The sequence below is a fragment of the Bubalus kerabau genome, chromosome 1, assembly GCF_029407905.1.
Source record: "Bubalus kerabau isolate K-KA32 ecotype Philippines breed swamp buffalo chromosome 1, PCC_UOA_SB_1v2, whole genome shotgun sequence".
Lineage (NCBI taxonomy): Eukaryota > Metazoa > Chordata > Mammalia > Artiodactyla > Bovidae > Bubalus > Bubalus kerabau.
In genome coordinates, this window is record NC_073624.1 from 207,345,604 (window position 1) to 207,359,316 (window position 13,713).

General features: G+C 58.2%; 1 protein-coding gene across 1 annotated transcript; it reads left to right on the forward strand.

Annotated features, from left to right (window-relative positions):
- Nucleotides 1–498: 498 nt before the first annotated feature.
- FGFR4 (fibroblast growth factor receptor 4) lies at nucleotides 499–11,190 on the forward strand. Its single transcript, XM_055566691.1, has 18 exons — nucleotides 499–599; nucleotides 3,168–3,310; nucleotides 3,967–4,227; nucleotides 4,315–4,395; nucleotides 4,509–4,675; nucleotides 5,189–5,312; nucleotides 5,819–6,009; nucleotides 6,136–6,274; nucleotides 6,797–6,990; nucleotides 7,100–7,245; nucleotides 7,331–7,452; nucleotides 8,652–8,762; nucleotides 8,851–9,041; nucleotides 9,384–9,506; nucleotides 9,589–9,659; nucleotides 9,871–10,008; nucleotides 10,259–10,364; nucleotides 10,471–11,190. The coding sequence occupies exons 2-18, from the start codon at nucleotides 3,220–3,222 to the stop codon at nucleotides 10,615–10,617; spliced, it is 2,403 nt and encodes an 800-aa protein (XP_055422666.1). The 5' UTR covers nucleotides 499–599; nucleotides 3,168–3,219; the 3' UTR covers nucleotides 10,618–11,190.
- The last annotated feature ends 2,523 nt before the right edge of the window (nucleotides 11,191–13,713 follow it).

The window sequence follows — 13,713 nt, forward strand, 5'->3', positions numbered from 1 at the left end:
ACACCACTAAAAGTTGTGCAGAGAAGGATGAGGGTTAGGGCAGAGAGTATGGTGATTGTACAGAAGACAGAGGAGCCAGGCTATGCCAAGTTCTGAGGAGGTGGCAGGTCTGAACTGCTGAGTCTTGTTCCCTGAGGTGTAAGAACCAAGGGACGGAGCGATGGTCAAGAACTTGGAAGCCTGGCCCAGGTGGGGCAAAAGGGGCGGACTCTGAAGGGGTGTGCCAGCCAGCATTGGGCCGACCCCTTAGGCTACAAGGCGCAGTTGAGTTCGAGGAGTCTCCAGGTACGCGAGACGCTGTACCACCCACCAGCTGTCAGGAGCTGGTCCCGGCTGGGCGGGACCCGAGATGGGCGGGGCGCTGGGCTCTTCCCCTCCAAGCCGCTGTTAGGACAGAGTTGGTCCAGGAGGGGCGGAGCCCGAAGTAGGTGAAACCCGAGGTGGGCGGGGCGCTGGGCTACCCGTGGCCACGCCGCTGTCTGGGGTGCATTCCTGGCTCTGCGGCCGGGGGCTGCGCAACTCCCGAGCAGTCTTCTGTCTCCGCTGGGCGTGGGGATCGGGGCTGGCGGGAGCTGAGAGCGAGGCCACGGAGGACCCAGGTAAATCGGAACGTTGTGCCAGTAGCGGGACCACTGAGGTTCGAGGTGAGCCGGGACCCCGTGCAGGCCCGTGCTGCGCTCCTAGCCGCCAGGGGGCGAGCGGCAGCGGGGCTCCGGGAGCTGACCCCTCCCAGCACTAGGGACCTGGGCGCCCGCTCGGCGTGGGGGTGAAGGGGAAGGTAAATCAGTAACCCGTAGCGCACACAGGGCCTTTTGTCCCGCTCCGTCCAAAGAGCACCCTGGCCGCGGAGCTGGTTACTCATTGCCCACTGGGGCGGGGGCGGGTGGACTGTCCCTGCAGCTCCTTTCGAGACCCGCCGACTGGCACTGCTCCCCAGGGTGGCCCGATAGGGACGGAGGAAGGACGCGCTGGTCCCTCGGCTGCTGGACGGTCTGCTTGCCCCGAATAGAGAGATGAGGAAGCTGAGGCTCAGAGAGGTGCAGTCACTTGCCCAGGCTCTCCCAGCGCTTGAGTGCGGGAGACTGGAGAACCCAGAACTACCTGATGTCAGAGTCAGACCCTTCGACCCCAGGTGCAGGGCAGTCTGTCCCGTCAGCCGCCCGGGTGACCCGACTAAGTGAGGTCAGAGTAGCCCCGGAGCGGGAATAGAATCCCTGGGCCTCCCACTCCATTCCCAACCCAGAGAGCTACATCCTTGAAGAGCAGAGCAGGGTGAGGGGATTTCACAGAGGAGGGCAATAGAAAACGAAGGTGGGCACAGACAGAGCACAGATTGTGGCATCTGAGCCAGGTAGAGAAGTGGGGTCACAGAGGTATGGGCAAGAGAGAAGACATGCCCAGTTCTGAAAGCCAATGACTTCTCAGTGCTGAAGAAGCAGACTGTGTGGCCAGTGAGAATGACCGGGGCAAGGAGGGAGGCCTTGGGCGCTGGATAAACAGTGTGGACTGGATGCTGCTGCACACAGGCAGCCATTATGGGCTTATAAGCTGGTGGGTGTTGAGCAGGGGGTACATGACAGGCTCATAAATTTCTAAAACCCTGCTGGAGAATCAAGGGAGATGTTTGCAAAGGCCCAAGCTAGAGATGCCCATCACATGCTCTGGGTTCAGGCAGGGAAGGTGAGTTGGGCTGGAGAGGGACTGGACAAGTGATGCCCCAGCTGTGGGGGCAGCCCAAAGAAGAAACCGTTTGAAGGGGGAGATGATGGCTTTGGCCAGGACAAGCTAAGCGCCCCCTGCCTCAGAACTCAGGACAGGGGGAGCAGTGGCTGAGGAGGAGTGCAGTGAGATACCTGAGTGAGGTGGATGCAGAGACATCAATGACACCTGTTACTCAGCCCCACGTGATAGCCAGCAGGCCCCTAGAACTATACTAGTCACCCTCTTCCCCTGCCAGCTGAGCCTCAGGTTTGAGTGTTCCTTTTGGTGGATGAAGACATCGTTGATAGTGTTTGGAGGAGAGTACCTAGATGGGGTGGGAGTGTACATCACACATGCTAGGAACAGCACCAGAATTGGAGGTGACTGGCTGAGGGCAGACACAGGATGACAGTCATGGAGAGGGGAAAGGGAAGAAAACACTGCCGCATCCTGTGCGCCTGGCCCTACGTATGTTCTCTTTTATCCTCAAAGCAGTCCTGTAAGGACAGCAGCCTAGAGAGGGACAGTGACTTGCACTTGGTAAGAGTCAGGATTTGAAGTTGGCTCTGTCAGACACTAGAGTCTACCTGCTTGACAAGAGCTTGTGCCACCTCTGATGGAGTTGCAGGGGCACTAAAAACAGAAGTATCCCCAGAATGCAATTCTGGCTCAGAATTTTTCCTGGTCGTGGGATGTATGGCCTTGTTAGCAGTGAGCACCCTGCCACTGCAGGGCTTCTTGGGTGGCTCAGATGGTCAAAAATCCACCCGCAATGTGGGAGATCTGGGTTTGATCCCTGGGTCAGGAAGATCCTCTGGAGAAGGCAATGGCAACCCACTCCAGGATTCTTGCCTGGAGAATCCCCATGGACTGAGGAGCCTGGCAGGCTACAGTCCATGGGGTCGCAAAGAGTCAAACACGACTGAGCCACTAAGCACACACCCACCCTGCCACTACAGGTGTCCGAAGCTGGTCATGGAAATGTAAGCAATGCTCTAAGGAGTGGGGGTCAGATCAGATAACATCCAAATGCTGAAGCTTGGCCTTGTATTATATTTCAGATTTTTTTTTTTTGGCTCTTCAGTAATACATTTATTCAGCAAAAAATAAATTATGTGTGCTGAGAGGGAGAAGATGTGTCTCCATTCTCTGTTTCCCTCCAAGCAAAGAATTCCAAAACTGCCCTTTCTGTGAATTTGTGCCAAGGAAGGTCTCAGCAGGACCCAAGAAGGGCAGGAAGCCCAGCCCCCTTCCAGCCCCCTACCCCCCACCCCCAGCCTACCATGGGGAAGCCTTGAGCTCTGGTTAACGGCAGAGCTGGTTCTAGTCTTTGCTCTGACGCTGCCTGTCAGGCTTGGACAAGTCAGCCAGCCATTTCTTGTCTCAGTTTCCTCATCTGCAAAATAGGAGCAGAGAGGCAGCCAAGGTGTGGGTCTAGTAGGAGTTCTTCACCCTCTCTGTTTCAGGAAGGCAGTCATAGGAGGCCCAGCCTGGGTCCCCGAGAGTAGCAGGAAGGAGATGCGGCTGCTGTTGGTCCTACTGGGGGTCCTGCTGGGGGCACCTGGGGCTCCAGCTTTGTCCTTTGAGGCCTCTGAGGAAACGGAGCTGGGTATGACCTCTAAGAAGGGAGAGGGTGGCCGGGGTGGGAAGAGTGGGCCTCAGGAGGGGGCTGCTGGCTGAGCAAGGCTGGAGAGGATCCTGGCCTAGGCCCTGAGGAGGTGGCAGCAGGGCAGGACTCAGCCGTGGAGACTTGGTGTCTGGCTCCCAGCCAGCGTCCACCTATCTGTGTGTCCCCAAGAGAGGACTGGCCTTGCAGGGTGCGGGGCCCCGAGCTGGGCCGCAGAGCTGGTGGTGAGCCCTTTGGCTGTGTGCGTGTGTGTATGTGCGCGCGTGTGTTCTGTGCACTGGGTGTGTGGGACTTGGGGGGCCCCACCAGCATGTGTGGTGTATGCATTGTGAGTGTGATGTGCCCCGGAGGTGTGGTGTGTGGCCTGTGCGTGGCACGTATAGCATGTGCCTTGTGTGTGTGTGTTCCTTAGATGGTGGCATGTCCAGTGCAGCATGTCTGCTATGTGCTGTGTGTGTGCTCTGCACCAGAGGGGTGGCGTTTGCCCTGCACATAGCGTCTGCAGCATGTGGTTGTGTGTCTGTGAAGGGGCAGCAGGTGTTTAGCATGTGTCGAGCGTGCTCGTGTCTTGTGTGTGCAGCATGTTCTCTGTAGGCAGGGGGCTGCAGGGCTCACGGACCTCTGCCCTCGACCTGCAGAGCCCTGCCTGGCCCCCAGCCTGGAGCAGCAAGAGCAGGAGTTGACGGTGGCCCTTGGGCAGCCTGTGCGGTTATGCTGTGGGCGGGCTGAGCGCAGTGGCCACTGGTACAAGGAGGGCAGTCGCCTGACACCTGCTGGCCGGGTACGAGGCTGGAGAGGCCGCTTGGAGATTGCCAGCTTCCTACCCGAGGATGCTGGCCAGTACCTCTGCCTGTCACGAGGCTCCTTGCTTCTGCACAATGTCACCTTGGTTGTGGATGGTAAGGGGGACCAGCAGAGGCTAAGGGATGCCTGGGGAGAGACTCTCTGTCGTGGGCCTCAAACACCTCCTTTTGTCCCGGACATAGACTCCATGACCTCCAGCAATGGCGACGAGGACCCCAAGATCCACAGGAGCCCCTTGAATGGGCACGTTTACCCCCAGCAAGGTCAGTGTGAGTCCTCAAAGACCCTGCCTCCCTGCTGGCCACTGAGAACAGATCTGTGTGTGAACAGGAGGTCTTCTAGTGGACACTGAATTCTCCCATCTCCTCCTCTTCAGCACCCTACTGGACACACCCCCAGCGCATGGAGAAGAAGCTGCATGCTGTGCCTGCCGGGAACACCGTCAAGTTCCGCTGCCCAGCTGCAGGCAACCCCATGCCCACCATCCGCTGGCTCAAGGATGGACAGGACTTCCACGGGGAGCATCGCATTGGAGGCATTCGAGTGAGTCTCCGGGTTCCCTCATCGGTGCCCTCAAGTCAAACCCACAGCTCTTTTTCTAATGAGGAAGGCAGCCGAGGGCCCCCGGAGGGGCATGAGACCGTGGACATGGACAGCTCTGGGTCAAGTTCCCACTGTGCTGCTCCCTGGAAAGTGACTTAACCTGCTGACCTTAGCAACTCCATGTGTACAGTGGGAAGGATCACTGACCAGCAGGTATCAGTGTTTTAGCAGCCCATTTTCATGATGAGACCACAACAGGGTCAGTTCCAAGCTGTTGTCTCAGAGGAAGCTGAGACTCAGAATGGGCAAAAACTGGTTCAAGGTGGCCCAGCTTGGAAGAAGTAGAGCTAAAACTCAAAAGACTCAAACCCACGGTTTGGGTATTTGGGGAGCCTTCTCCTTTGTCCCAAAGTCCCTACCCTTGGCATTGGTCTCCCCGGGGCCTAGAGAGCTTGAGAAGACCCCTGTGGGCACGGTTCGGTGGCCTCTCATGGACGCCTGCCTGCTCCCCAGCTGCGCCACCAGCACTGGAGCCTGGTGATGGAAAGCGTGGTGCCCTCTGACCGTGGCACGTACACCTGCCTCGTGGAGAACTCTTTGGGCAGCATCCGCTATAGCTACCTGCTGGACGTGCTGGGTGAGTGGGTGGGCAGGCGGGTGAGGTGGCGTGGGGGTGGGAGCCCTGTCCCAGTCTGACAAGCCAGATGGACTTAGTCTTAGACCACTCACTCAAGCTACTCAAAGTGTCCAGGTGGGTCCGAGGGAAGCACAGGGAATACCGTGGGCTTGGAGAAGCAGGGCCCAGCTGAGGTGGGGAAATGGGAAAGACATCCAGGCAGAGGACACAGGCGGAGCCAAGGCCCTAGGCATGAAGAATACAATGCTTCTGTGGGGAGGTATATGCCTGGGTTGTGGGATTTAAGCAGACAGCCAGACCTGGAGGGTTTTTGAGTGCTTGGCTGAGAAGTTCTCCTTGTCCCCAAAGGCAATGGGGAGCCACGGAAGGTTTGAATGGTATAAGGAGGGGATGAACAAGGTCTGAGTTGAGTATCAGGAAGGTTCCTCACTTGAGCTGGGGGGTAGGCGGGAGGCAGGTAGGTGCCACCGATCAGGGCTGACAGCCTGGCCCGGCCTCACCCCCAGAGCGGTCCCCGCACCGGCCCATCCTTCAGGCAGGACTCCCAGCCAACACCACGGCTGTGGTGGGCAGTGACGTGGAACTGCTCTGCAAGGTGTACAGCGATGCCCAGCCCCACATCCAGTGGCTAAAGCACATCGTCATCAACGGCAGCAGCTTCGGTGCCGACGGCTTCCCCTATGTGCAAGTCTTAAAGGTCTAGTCCCTCCTGGCACCTGATTCCACCATCCTCCCACGGGGGTGGGGAGTCCCCACCTTGCTTCCCGGCCACAGCAGGACCCCAGGCCCTGCTGTGACCCCTGAGTATATCCCCCATCCCCAGACAGCGGACATCAATAGCTCAGAGGTGGAGGTCTTGTACCTTCGGAATGTATCTGCTGAGGATGCAGGCGAGTATACCTGCCTGGCGGGCAACTCCATCGGCCTTTCCTACCAGTCGGCCTGGCTCACGGTGCTGCCAGGTGAGCTCCTGCTGTGCTCCAGCCATGGACTGTGACCTGCTGGGTAGAGAGAGTCTTCCTTGGTCTATGAGATATGGATTTGGGATGTGGTGTGTGGATTTGGGATTCTGCATACAGTAATCCTGCTATGCATGTCCACATACAACTGTCTGTGCAACCCTCTGGGACATGCAGTCTGTGCTGTGCTTAGTCTCTCAGTTGTGTCCGACTTTTTGTGACCCCATGGACTGTAGCCCATCGGCTCCTCTGTCCATGGGGATTCTCCAGGCTAGAATACTGGAGTGGGTTGCCACGCCCTCCTCCAGGGATCAAAGCTAGGTCTCCCACATTGTAAGTGGATTCTATATTGTCTAAGCCATCAGGGAAGTCCGTGGGTACGCAGGACGGGGTATCAATGCAGTTTTACTGCTGTGTGTCTCTCTGTATGAGGAGCTACAAGGGCCTCGGTGAAAGGGGGTGGGGCCAGCCAACTGACCACTGACTGACCAATCAGTTTCTGTCCGTGTGTCCATCTGCGGGCAGAGGAGGATCTCACGTGGACAGCGACAGCACCCGAAGGCAGGTACACGGACATCATCCTGTACTCGTCAGGCTCTCTGGCTTTGATCGTGTTCCTGCTGCTGGTCGGGCTATATCGCAGGCAGACGCTCCTCACCCGACACCACCGACAGCCCGCCACCGTGCAGAAGTTGTCTCGCTTCCCTCTGGCCCGACAGGTATCCAGCATGCTGACCCCCGCCTCTGTGTTCCCACAGCAAAGGCTCAGGGCCTGTGTTCCCGCCCCAGCTCAGCTTCAGCAGACCAACCAAGTCTCTCGCTTTGCAGTTCTCGCTGGAGTCAGGCTCCTCAGCCAAGTCAAGCTTGTCCCTGGTGCGGGGTGTCCGTCTCTCCTCCAGTGGCCCCCCCTTGCTCGCTGGCCTTGTGAGTCTTGACCTGCCTCTTGACCCACTGTGGGAGTTCCCCCGGGACAGGTATGCCATTCCGAGTGAGGGTGAGGATCAGATCCTGTGCGGGAGTGATGCCAAGTGGTTGAGGCCTCATCTCTCTCATCTCCAGGCTGGTGCTGGGAAAGCCCCTGGGCGAGGGCTGCTTTGGGCAGGTGGTGTGCGCAGAGGCCTTCGGCATGGACCCCACCCGGCCGGACCAAGCCAGCACTGTGGCCGTCAAGATGCTTAAGGGTAAGTGTGGCAGCTTGTGGGAGACCCTATGACCTTGGGAATAACAGACAGGGCTCAGGGTGCTAGTGGGTGAGGACCAGGAAAGGCTGTCATTCCCCCCACTCCTTGGGCCCAGTGCCCAAATGTGCAACCGACCCTGGCAAATCATTTCTGAGCTTCGATTTCCTCACAGGTCACATGGGATAAATAATAGTCCCCTCCTCCCAGCCTGAGGTTGGTGGAAAATGACACCTAAAATCTTCACTACTGGGATGATGGTGACCACAAGGGTTTAGGGTGATGGGTCTGCTACCCTGTGTCAGCTTTGACCTCAAATAACCTTGTTAGCCTTGAAGGCCTCCACCTCAACCCCATGATTCCCCCCCAGATTGCACCCTTGGTCTCCCCAAGGCCCTTCCCAGATCTCCCCCTGTGTCCACCACTCTCTCAGAGAACAGCCCAAGCAGCAGCCCCAGGAGGCTCAGGACACCCGGGCGGGACCCACCATCGAGGCCTCTCACTACTATTCCCCAGCCCCCTCTACAAAAGCGGCCCAAACCGCTGTTCCACTCCCTCCAGCCCCTCCTTTCTGCACAGCTGGGGCCACCTGGCACTTTCTGGGAGGCAGGGATTGAGAAATGTGCATTGTGAGGTCTGGCGGGGAGGGTATGTCATTGGCCCAGGGCCACAGGTCAACCCCAGGGGCTCAGCCCCTCGTCCTTAGCCTTCTCAAGAGAAACTAGAGCAGCTTCTTCCTGGCCTCCCCTGGCTGCGCCCTACCAGCAGCTCCCTGAACTCCCAGGCCAGATGGACGCCAGGCCCTGGTCGGACAGACCTCAGGGCGCCAGCCTACTTCCCGCCTCCAGGAGCTCTCACCCCATTCGGGGACTAATGCCAAGTCCTCCAAGACGGAGCTTCCTTCCTGTTCAGAGCTCTTTCCCCTCCCTCCTTTTTCCTGGTTGCACTCACTGGCGGGCCTAACACTTTTAGATCCTGATCTTGTCGCATCCTTGCAACTGCTATGAGAGTAAGGCATAATCCATTGTCCCATTTCATACAAGAGGATCCTGAGGTTCAGAGAAGTTAAGAGACTGTTTCAAGGCCACACAGCCTAGCAGGGATTCAGGCCCAGACCTTCCTGGCATGGAATTTAGGGCTCCATGTCCTGTCCCCAACCCAGAGCCTCCCTTATGTAATCACCCTGGCTGTCATCCTCGCAGACAACGCCTCCGACAAGGACTTGGCAGACCTGGTCTCTGAGATGGAGGTGATGAAGCTGATTGGCCGACACAAGAACATTATCAACCTGCTGGGTGTCTGCACCCAGGAAGGTGGGAGCGGGGTGGGGTGAGGGACAGGGACGGTGGGGGCATGGAGCCACAGCCTTGTCAGCTTCCCTGTCGCCCCTCTCCTCTGCAGGGCCCTTGTACGTGATCGTGGAGTGTGCTGCCAAGGGCAACCTGCGGGAGTTCCTGAGGGCCCGCCGCCCCCCAGGCCCTGACCTCAGCCCTGACGGGCCTCGGAGCAGCGAGGGGCCGCTCTCCTTCCCTGCCCTGGTCTCCTGCGCCTACCAGGTGGCCCGGGGCATGCAGTACCTGGAGTCCCGGAAGGTAATGACCCATCCCCGCACTTCCATGCCTTGTGTTAAATGCCACCAATTTCTCCCTCTCTCCTCTTTTTCCTTACTCTAAGCGTCCTTGAGTCCTTCTGTACTGCCTCATCTATACGCAGTTAACACTGCATGTTCCCATTTCTTCCTATCCCACAGGCAGGAGCGGTGGTGCAAGAGACAAGGTGTGGGCCCTGAAGTTAGTTGGCTTACGTTTCCCCTCTCTCAACTTCCCCATCTGTAAAATGGGTGGATGATTCCCACTCATCGGGTTGCTGTGAGGTCCCCTGTGCCCTTTTCCCAGTCATGTGTCCTCAATCTAAGACCCCTGCCCCACCCCCAGTGCATCCACCGAGACCTGGCTGCCCGCAATGTGCTGGTGACTGAGGACAACGTGATGAAGATTGCAGACTTCGGGCTGGCCCGTGGCATCCACCACATTGACTACTACAAGAAAACTAGCAACGTAAGGGAGGTGGGGCGCAGCTGATTGGGGCCAGGCACTGGGACCCGTGGCCCTTGGCAGCAGTGTGCCCTCTTCCCTCCAGGGCCGCCTGCCTGTCAAGTGGATGGCACCAGAGGCCTTGTTTGACAGAGTCTACACACACCAGAGTGATGTGTGAGTCCTGGAAGCTGGAGCCTGGGATATATCTACAGGCAACCTTTGTCCTTCTAAAGCCCTTGCCCTGGGTCTGAGTGGGACCAGACCTCTAAAAGAAGCCCGTATTCCCACCCCCATGGTGGATCATAGTTGTGGGGTCCCCTATCCTAGCCACAGGGTTAGGGGGTGAAGCTGTACCCTGCTGAGCCTGGGTTCTGCCTCCATCCAGGTGGTCGTTTGGAATCCTGCTGTGGGAGATCTTCACCCTCGGGGGCTCCCCATACCCTGGCATCCCCGTGGAGGAGCTGTTCTCGCTGCTACGAGAGGGGCATCGGATGGACCGGCCCCCACACTGCCCCCCAGAGCTGTGAGGCCTCACCCCACTCTCCCTCACTTTCTAGTCCTCATTCTCTGTCCTAACCTTGACCTCACGGTCCAGTCATACAGAGTGGTCAGCTCTTACTCATGGTCACCCCTTCTTCAGCCCGGCAGGGAAGGCCTGGCAGAGTACTCGTTTGCTGAATGGCCTCACCTCGTGTCAAACCCTCCTACCCCCTCGCCACACCCCCTCACGCAGGCCCTAGGCTCCTTCTGACCCTCCCCCGCCCCTCCCCCAGGTACGGGCTGATGCGCGAGTGCTGGCACGCAGCACCGTCTCAGAGGCCCACTTTCAAGCAACTGGTGGAGGCGCTGGACAAGGTCCTGCTGGCCGTCTCTGAGGAGGTACTGTGCCCCTATGGTCCCAAGACCGCCCCCCGCCCCCATGCCCACTGCCCTCTGGGCCTCATCCCACCTGACCACCAGGGCTGACCAACACTGTTCCCCACAGTACCTCGACCTCCGCCTAACCTTTGGACCCTACTCCCCTGCCGGCGGGGACGCCAGCAGCACCTGCTCCTCTAGCGACTCTGTCTTCAGCCACGACCCCCTACCACCGAGGCCCAGCTCCTTCTCCTTCCCTGGGGTGCAGACGTGAGCAGGGGCACAGGCTGTATGGGCAGGGTTGGCTGCCAGCCTTGGGCCTCCTGGCTCAACTGCAACCAGGTGGCACTCGTCCTTGGCAGCCCCAGGCCCTGACCTAAGGGTACTATCCCAGATCTCTGGTTCTGTTTGGGGGAGGTCTGTCCTTGGTCCTGGGGTCCCTAGTCTCGAGACTTCCTTCTCTGGCCTCTGGGTCTCAAGCCAGAGTTCAACCCCAGTCTCAAGGCCCTGTTCTTTGGAGTCGTGGCCCCAGTGTTCTAATGGCTTGTTAAGGTTCTGCTTGGACTTCTGGGCCTTGGCAGAAGTCCTTGTTCCAGGGCTTTGGTTGGACCTGGCTGCAGGGCTGTCTTAAACCTCCCTGCTTCCCCATACCAAGAGAGGTCTTAGACCTCTGAACCCCACTTCCCCAGGCCTCCCCTGCCTCCCTCTGCTGCTTGTCCCAGCATCTTGATGGAAGGAGCACTCGTGCCCACCCCATCCCCACACCGCCCCGTGCTGGCTGAGAGGCTGGGAGCCTGCCAAAACACAGAAGCAAATGACCTTTTATAAATTATTTTTTTGAAATAAACTTCTGTGTGCCTGCCTGGTGTCTTCCCCACAGCGGATGGAGAGGGAACAGGGTGGAGAGATCCCTGAGCTGGGAGTTTTGCTGGGGATGACACAGATGGAGGGCTCCACGCCAGGCCCTGGGTGAATATCCACCTCCAGCTGCCTCGGGGTGGACCCAGGAGACTTTGTGCCCCTCTGTCTTGGTTTGTCTGTCTCAGCAGCCTCATCAGATATACGATAGTGTGAAAGAGTGCTAACTGGCAGGTGAGTCCACATGGCACCATCCACTTGGCGGAACTCCTGTACCCTCTGCACATGTGTTATGTGCATACGTGCCCAGGACTGTCCCCAAGGGAGTTGGCAGCACCCCGCCCCCATCTGCTCAGCATTAACCAAGCTGACCGTTAACACAGCATGAAAGCCTGAAACTCAGCTTCGAGGCTGCTGCCCGCTCCCACGCTCTGCCGCTCAGGGTGGGGGCTCTGCCCACCCCGCCCCACCCTGGCCAGTCTCCCAGGCAGCAGCTGGTTGCCGCCTGGCTGGGCTGCAGCTGTCTTTGCCTGCCTGGTCCTCCCCTGGGGAGGCCGTCATGGCCCTGTTCTCAAACACCCTCTGGGGGAGGGTGGAGGGATCAGCTTCTCAGGGCTCTAAGCCTGGAACTTCTCCGGCTCCATCCCAGCAGTCACGGCTGCTCTTCAACCCCTTAATCCACAGAAGAGGTTCCTGACCCAGTGCCTGGCACTCTCTGTGGCCCTGCTCGGCCCTGCTGAATCAGGAGCTCCCATCCAGGACAGACCCTTGGTGGAAGCTCCTGGGTTGCCCCCAGAACCTCTAGGGGATGGTGGCTGAAAGTACAAACAGGGTCAGAAGGGGCTAGGAATACGGATTTGGGACGAGGGCCATCCTAGAAGACGGAGAAGCAGCCACACTTCTCTTCCTATTCCAGGTTTCCTCTTTGTCTCCTCTTCCTATTCCTCTTTGCCTCACTATGTCCCATCTTACCGCACCAAACTGTACCTCCTCCAGGAGCCCCCATCTCAGAGAAGGCACCAGAGAAAAACCCAGGGAGTCTCCCCTGACCACTTCTTTTCCCTCAGGAGCCCTGTTCTCCAACAGAATGAGAGAAAACTGGACTTGGAGCTAGGAAGTTCAGAGTTGCCACTTCCACGGTCCCATGGCCACTGTTCTCACTTGTTGATCATCACTCTTCACCCACACGAGTGGTGTAGTCCTGCTTGCTTACCTCCAGGGGTTAGGGTTTAGGATGAAATGAGTCTCAGATGAGCACATGCTTGGGGAAGGACGCCCTGCAGAGTTCACGTGGGTTATGCTGAGTGTTTCCCTAAGAATTGGTGAAATTGGCCTTTGCCGCATCCCTGAGTCTCAGGGCTGCCTCAAAGGGTCTCCTTCCTGCCCAAGGTCTCCTCCATCCCCTCCCCTCCTATTCCCTTGCTGGTGGCTCCACAGACAGCTTCCAAAAGCAGCTCTTGGCTTACGTTCCTCCTCCACTCAAGAACCCCCTCTGGCTCCCGGAGTCCTCCAAACTTTCTGACTGAGCCCCTATCTCCCACTGAGGTCATTGGCTAGTGACTGTCCTTCATTAACCTAGTCAAACACAGGACAGGCAGATCCCTCAAAGCCCACCCAGGGAAGAAAAGGGCTGGGAGGCTAGAGCAGTGCGTAAGGACAAGAGAGTGGCAAATGAGAACCCCCATTTTCCACTTACCCACCGTGAGCCCACTGCTGTGCTAGGCCCAGCACAGTGGAGGGAGAGGCCCACCACTGTCCCTCATCGCAGCCTTGCCAGATATTGAGACCCTAAGGACTGCAACCTGCCAGGCTCCTCTGTTCACAGGATTCTCCAGGCAAGAAAACTGGAGTGAGTTGCAATGTCCTCCTCCAGGGGATCTTCCCAACCCAGGGATCAAAGCCAAGTCTCTTATGTCTCCTGCATTGGTAGACGGGTTTTTTACCACTAGCACCACCTGGGAAGCCCAGATAAAGGTTGGTTTTCCCAATTTAATGGTAGAGAAACTGAGGATATGACGGGCCCCAGGGTCATAAGGATTAGGGTCTAAGGAAGGAGCCCAGTTGATCCCCCACACCAGGTTCCCAGCAGGTCCTGTGTACATGGGAGACTCATCAGAGTGATGGAGGCAGCTGCTGCCTGGTAGGTCCTGGGGTCCCAGAGGGGTTCAGCTGCCCCTCCCTGTGCCCCCTCCCTGCTAGCCTCTCTGGCAGGCACGTGCTTACTGGGCCTTTCCACATTCTTCACGTCCCATGTCAGAATGAGACAGATGCTACTAATTCCCCCATACGAGCTTTGCTGCTCCATCCCCCCTCCCCCAAACTCGCTCTGGGCAGCGTGGCAGCATCTGGAGCTGACACCCTTGGTCTGCCTGGGTTCCAAGCAACTTCTGAGCTAGTGCCCACCCACCACCACCAACTGCAAGAGCCTGTCCAAAAAGCACTGGGTCACCTCCGGACTCTGCCACTCGCTCGCTGCTTGGGTCAGCCAAAGGTTCTGGTAGGAGCAACAGAC

What these genes read in the sequence shown, in the direction of transcription:
- FGFR4 (XM_055566691.1), top strand. Translation starts at nt 3,220, where the DNA reads ATGCGGCTGCTGTTGGTCCTACTGGGGGTCCTGCTGGGGGCACCTGGG. An exon ending in TGTCACCTTGGTTGTGGATG is followed by an intron (nt 4,228 to 4,314) that starts GTAAGGGGGACC and finishes TCCCGGACATAG; the next exon opens with ACTCCATGACCTCCAGCAAT. An exon ending in CTACCTGCTGGACGTGCTGG is followed by an intron (nt 5,313 to 5,818) that starts GTGAGTGGGTGG and finishes CCTCACCCCCAG; the next exon opens with AGCGGTCCCCGCACCGGCCC.